The 7233-nt window shown below is 38.1% G+C and overlaps 1 protein-coding gene across 1 annotated transcript; it reads left to right on the forward strand.

The window, feature by feature from the left end:
• Positions 1-2040: 2040 nt before the first annotated feature.
• Positions 2041-2967, forward strand: LOC102022627 (olfactory receptor 4A16-like). The gene has a single exon (XM_005408178.2). It carries the CDS (start codon positions 2044-2046, stop codon positions 2965-2967), a length of 924 nt encoding a protein of 307 aa, XP_005408235.1. The 5' UTR covers positions 2041-2043.
• The last annotated feature ends 4266 nt before the right edge of the window (positions 2968-7233 follow it).

Raw genomic sequence — 7233 nt, forward strand, 5'->3', positions numbered from 1 at the left:
AGCTCAGACTCTTCCTGCATGTCCTCCACTACCAGTTCCATGTGCATAAAATTCTCTTGCTTCTAGTCACAATACGTCACTGGTAAATAGTGGTAGTACTTATATATAACAAAATAGGAAATTTCTAAGACATGCAATTTTAATCTATACTCAAAAAAGGGATTCATAGTTATAAGTATACTAGTCTTTATATTCTGGACTATGTCTATAATTCTGATTAAATTCTCAGAGATTAATGCTTATAGTGAAACACTAAAAAACACTATTACAATGTAATTGAGGATTGTGATATGCAATTTAACAACCACTGTTGATTTGTATTAATTTGTCTTGAGACCCTGTATCACTTTGAATGTTCTGCTTTGATTTGTTTATGTTCGTGATACTGGTATGCTGCTACTGTTCTATTTTATTGTTTGTTTGTTTCTTATATACTACTCTCTTTAAAATAAAAAAATAATAAATACATTTTTAGAATTTATCAGATGCCCTACAGTGCTCTAGATGTGTAATAAAAATAACATTACGAGATAGATGCTGCAGGTATCCCCATGTTCACACGATGAAATGAGGGTACAGGGACATTTAAGTTGTCCAGTGTCGCTTACATGGTAAGGAACTAACCTGGGATTGCAACACAAGCATCAAAGCCCAGCTGTACAGTGCTCAGGACTCTGCTATACTCTCCAAGGATGACTTGGGTCCTGCTCAGGCAGACACTGAATGGAAAATTAGTCATTCTTTGGCCACTGTCATATCTCATTTGCTACAGGCTGGCATTATTGGAGTAACAATAATAACCTTGCAAATTGCTATCTTCTGATAAAATATGGAAAATGTAAAACTTGTACAGAGTAAGAAACAGAGGTCTGGACTGACAATGATGTGATTAGTTGGGGTAGAAAAGATTCTGACCTCATCTCATTCAATTCTTTTACTTTAATGTGCTGAGAAATATTTGTAATTATGTTTAGAAAGTCACTCAAATCCATGCCTTTTTGCTCAGTACAGGTAGACTTTTCCCTTGAGTAGATTGTGTTTTAGAATCTGCACACTGAAATTCTATTTTTAAGGATTCTCAGTACATAGGGAGTCTTATATAAAACACCATGACACAGCATTCTCCACTTCTTGTTCCATTTTCTATTTTTATTGCTTCTTAGTATCTGGATTACTCTAAGTGTCCTGAAAATCTAACACAGTGCCAGTGTTAATACACTGGTTCTTTCTAGTCATGAATTAATTCAGTTCATTTAAAAATAATTGCTGTAAATCAAGATAGAAAGCATACATTTGCTAGGAACTTGGTATTGGAAAAAATAAAATAGACAAGATTATAAGTCTCAAAAGCGAAAAGCCATATATAGATAAGTAGTTGCTAGAGGTATTGATGTGCTGAAAAATTTTGCAGTTATTTGATACATCTCAAAATCTATGACCTTGAGATTTATCGAGATTTTGAAAAAAACATGCAACATTCTTTGATGTATGAAAGATCAGTCATCTAATGTGTGGGAGGGTTCAAAACAAGAGTTATCTTTAGTGTAGTACAGATGATATGATAAAGTCATTCCACACAAATATAAACTAAAATGACTGAATCTATGTTAGCTCATCATTTAAAATTTATTGTCACCACTAAAGAGAATACTTCTTGGCATCAGGAATGTTTTCCCTGTTCATCATTGCTGAATTCTAAATCTAGACATATTTAAAAGAAACATTTATTAAATAGGCCTGGGTGTTTACTACTCTACTGTATAGACTGTCATCTATGACAGAGATAGAACTAATAACAGTGGGTGGGTCTCCTCCCTAAAAATCATCAGAGGAGAAATAGAATCATCAAATAAAGATTTATTGGGCTTGTTGAAACAGGAATTCGAAAGCTATTAACTGTTTGCTGTGTAGTCACTACTGCAGAACACATAGTGATGAAGGTGTGCACCTCGATAGAATGGAATCATGGCTCTATTCACATTGTCCTGGCAGGTCCTGTTCTCCTGAGCCCACATCTCTGAAACAAGCCTACCGGAAGACTGAATGGCACATGGTAACAATGTCACCGAATTTGTCCTCCTGGGCCTCACTCAGGATCCCAATGGACAAATGGAATTATTTATCATGTTTTTACTCATCTACACTGTGACAATGGTTGGAAACCTGCTCATCATGGTCACTGTCCTTGCCAGCCCCTCCCTCGGCTCCCCAATGTACTTCTTCCTGGCCTATCTGTCACTCATGGATGCTCTTTATTCCACTGCCATTACACCCAAGCTGCTTATAGACCTGCTCAGTGATAGAAGGACCATCTCCTTCCCAGCCTGCATGGGCCAGCTCTTCATAGAGCACCTGTTTGGTGGTGCTGAGGTCTTCCTTCTGGTGGTGATGGCCCTTGACCGCTATGTGGCCATCTGCAAGCCTCTGCACTATTTGAATATCATGAATCGGTGGGTTTGCAACATCCTTTTGGTGCTGGCCTGGGCTGGGGGTTTTGGGCACTCTGTGGTTCAACTTGTATTTGTGTCTCATCTCCCATTCTGTGGCCCCAATGTCATCGATCATTTCATCTGTGACATGTACCCATTGTTGGAGCTTGCGTGCACTGACACTTACTTTACAGGCCTCACTGTGGTCGCCAATGGTGGCGCCATCTGCCTGGTGGTCTTTATCCTGCTGGTCATCTCCTATGGCTTCATCCTAAACTCTCTTAAAACTCACAGTCAGGAAGGGAGGAGAAAAGCCCTTTCTACCTGCAGCTCCCACATCACTGTGGTTGTTCTATTTTTTGTTCCCTGTATTTTCATGTATGTCAGACCTGTCTCCAACTTTCCCTTTGACAAGTTCATAACCATTTTTTACACGGTGGTTCCTCCTATGTTGAACCCTTTAATATATACTCTGAGGAATTCAGAGATGAAAAATTCTATGGCAAAACTCTGGTGTCAGACGTTAACTGTGGAGTGAATATCTTCATGCTGACCTGTTACTAATTCTAGTGTAAGACATATGCAATAAATCCTAAGAATGACACTGTCACCTGACCAGATTATTTAGGGATGCATTTCTTTACTTATACAAAGCCACTGAAGAAGGAGAATACATTATCCTTTATGTTATAAGAACTGTAATAGAGTTTGTGGAAGATTGACAAAAGCACCGGTTTCTGTTCTCTTACCAATAAAGAAAATAATAAAACTATGCTCAGTGTATCTTCTAACTTCCTTTTTCTGAGTTTAGATTAAACTAAGACTTTAAAATAGTGGTCATATTCTTTTTAAATAAGAAAAGTCAAGCTCCTTTTGGAAACTTTCTATGACCCCTATTTGTGAGAAAGGAATATATCTAATGCTCAGATAACTTCTGGGACTGAAAGAGGAATTTAGAAGTTGTGATGTTCATTATTTTATCAGTATAACAGTTTTATTAGCTGGTTTATGAACTTTGCTTTAAATTACCTCTATTCCTTAGGTCAAAATCTATGTACTTTCAGTTTAGGGTTGTTGGATAGAAGATGACACTGTGTTTATCTAAAGAGACCATCGGTCAACAATTTTCTTTAAAAATGGGATTCAGTTGATGAGCAAACCAAATTGAAGTTCTTTGTTACAGTTAGATGCTTTGTTTCAGAAAATGATAAGAAGCCAAGTTGGAGTCATGGTGGATTTTGCCAAATACCTACTGTAGTGGAACCATCTCAGTCAATATAGTCAATGCTTTTCACCCTATAATATTTTCCTGTACATCTCTGCATCCCCAAGATTAATTCTACTTGGTAAACATATATAACCTTCTTGATGATTTGCAGCATTCTGTTTGCCACTATCTTACTGAGAATTTTTGTGTCTATGTTCCTTAGGGAGGTTGGTATGCAGTTCTCTCTTTGGTTGTATTGTTCTCTGGTTTTGGTGTCAGGATAATGCTTACTTCTGGGATGAATCTGGGAGAATGACTTCCCTTTCAATTTCATTAAATAATTTGAGTAGTAGTGGCATAAGGTGATCTCAATATTTCTTATAAAATTCAGCAGTGACTCTCTCAGGGCCTGGGTTTTTCTTTGTTGGTAGGTTATTTACATCTTCGAGTTCATTGACTGATATTGGTTTATTTAGAATTTTTATGTCTTCTTCATCAGCTTTACTTGCTCATATGTATCTAAAAATCTGTCCATTTCTTCTGTTTTCTGTCTTACTGGAATACAGATTCTCAAAGTAGGTATTCATGCTCTCCTTTATTTCAGTAGGACCTGTTGTGATTTTACCCTTTTTCATTCCTACTTGCATCTAGAGCCTCCTGGATTCATTTTTCTAGATCCCTTGCTATTTTTAAGAAATCTTTCTTTTCATGATCACTAACTGAAGTCCTATCTTCTAGATCTGATATTCTTTTCTCATCTTGGTTCAATCAATTACATATACTTTCAATGGGGGTTTTGCTCTCCTGAATACTTGTTTGAATCTATTTCATGGATTCTTTCTTTCTTATGTTGTGCATTCATGATTTTCATCATTTTCCTAAGCTCTTCTATTTTTGTTTTTTTCTGTATCTTCCCTATGGTCACTAAGCCCGTCTGTCATTATGCTCATCATCTCTGTAGATATCTGAGAAATTGTTTCTGATTTGATGTTGTCTAGATCTTTGTTCATCTGCTCTGTCACTTTCACTGTATGAAATTCAGAGTGTCCAGGTGAGTGGCTTTTGAATTGCTCCACCTCCTTGCCCCCTGAATTTTCCTTTGTGAGCTGGAAATCTGAGGTTTCATCTTATTTAGGTGTCTTCTCATTTGTTTCCTCATTTAGTTTTATTCCTGTGTTGATGCTTATAAATTGCTTATGTTGTGTAGCTTTATTGCTAGAATTTGAAGACTTTCAAAGTAAGTTATCAGAGATACCTTCAAGGTGTAGCTGACTTTAGGGTTTTTCAAGATCCTCTCTCTTTTTATTTGGGATGAGAAGTTGCTGCCTACTTGGCCCAACCCAAAGTGCTTTGGCATTGGCCTATAGTATTGTTAGTGATCCTTAGGCAATTTCAGTCTTGGCATAAAAGGAAGAACAACTGATTAGAACAATTATATCACCTTGGCTAACGTAGTACAAGCAGCAAAATCAATAGTATCAAATACAGCCTAGAAAATGACAAATTGTGGTAATTATTAATTTGCCACCTTTAAACATATGAACTAGATTTATGGTTATGTAGCAAAATCTAAAGGGAACCAGAAAATCATATAAAGTAAATAAGCCCTCAATAGAGTGATTTTACCCCTAGGAGAAAAAATTTAAAAGGGGTTTGTAGGGGCACTAGGGAAACTGAAGAAGAGGAAGAGATTAGAAACAAGGCTGAAGAACAATGGAAGATTACTCAAACTTTGCAAAACTGGTGAATAAGAGAGGAGGGAAGGAGACAAGAAAGAAATACAGACAAGAACAGAACAGAATGACAACAACAGAAAACTAGAAACCCTGTTCACCATCATATTAAAAATAAAAACAAACAATCAAGAACAACAATACAAAGACAAGAAAATAAAGAAAAAAAGAAGAAGAAATACACATTTCATGGTGTGCCTCTGCTGTCACTGGTAAAGAGTGTGGGCGGACAGAGTCCAGATCTATAATGATGAAGCCCAGAAAACCATACGTAGCTTTAAGGCAGGGTAGTGGATAATCCCAGCAAACCTGCACCTCCAGTTTCACTGAAGCTCAGGTTGGTTTCTGGTTGTGAGACTGAAACCCCATTTGATCAGCCTGTAACACTCCGTGTACCTCCTGCTGGCTTTAACTTGGGTTCCTGACCTCCTGCTTATTTGAATTCAGCTTCTTCACCCTGATGCAGAGAGTCATTGGGTGGAACTGGCCCACAGCTGTTCAGAGTTCTGAGCTCAATCGGCCCCTCTCCAAGATGGTTCCTGGCCAACCATTTAATCTTCGGGGGCATCTGAACCTGAATAACTCACCAGCCACTGCAGTCTGCAGCCTTTCTGCGTGGAGATCTCTGGGGTTCCATTCCATTGGTGCCTTTCTCTGTGGAGGTCTCTGGGGTGGCCAGTAGTCACCGAGTGTCTGCAGGTTTGAGTCACCCCTCCTATGTGGCAAGTCTGGGCTCAGGGAGAAAGCACCTCCTGCCACCTCCTCCTTCACTGAAGTATCTCTCTTCAAGCTTCCTGTGGCCTTCAGTTGTCACTTCAGTTCCTTTTCGATTTCTGGGCACCCACATCTCTCCTTCTCTTCCTCACACTGCTGTGTTACAATGTCTCTTAGTTATTGTTTATATGTCACAAGCCCTTCTCTACTTGTGGCTTTTTTTTACACTATCTTGCTGTATTTGATGAGTAAGAACATTTATGATTTGATATACATTATATATAATATCATATATATATTTGATTGGCTAAGTTGAGCTGAACAACATATTTATTACCCAAATAACTTCTTCTTTTGTAATGAGCATACTAATAATCTGCACTCAACCATTTTTTTTTTTTTTTTTTTGTTTTGGTTTTTTTGGTTTTTCTCTGGTACCGGGAACTGAACTCACGACCTTGAACTTGCCAGGCAAGCACTTTGCCGCTGAGCTAAATCCCCAGCCCCTGCACTCAACCATTTTAAAAATATTGTTTTCAACAAAATTTTACATTGTCATTAACTATAGCCACTATGATGTACACTAGAAGCCTCGATCTTATTCTTCCTATCTGAAATTTTATATTCTTTTAATTTTTCCCCACAGTCCCACTGGTTACCTGATTCCTGGATACCAGTATTCTACTGTCTACTTTTGAGTTCAACGTTTTATAATTCACATGTGAGAAATGCAGTATTTGTCTATCTATTCCTGACCTGTTTCATTCAACACTTTCCTGATGACTCCTCAGTATTAATGTAAATGACAAAGTTTCCTTAACTTCTATGGCTGGGTGGTATCTCTCTGTGTTATGCAGAGCCCAAGAATGCTGGGAAGGTCAATGGGCTTCTGAGAGACCAAAGAAGATGCCCAGAGACAGAATTTATAAAAGATAAGGTGTATTAGGACTAACTAGATCTAATAAGTGGGGTGTGGCTATAGGAGGAGAATATGGATCCCAAACCACCTCCTTACAAAATCCCACAGAAAGGGGATACTGTCAAGTGCTCCACCTGGCCAAAATCCCACAATGGGGGGTACAAGTTAATCTCCTTTGCTGGCCAGATTCTAGGAGAAGAGTATTGTTGCACCTGCCCAAATCCCACAGGA

Source organism: Chinchilla lanigera, unplaced genomic scaffold (assembly GCF_000276665.1).
Source record: "Chinchilla lanigera isolate Chin_1 unplaced genomic scaffold, ChiLan1.0 scaffold00110, whole genome shotgun sequence".
NCBI classification, from domain to species: Eukaryota; Metazoa; Chordata; class Mammalia; order Rodentia; family Chinchillidae; genus Chinchilla; species Chinchilla lanigera.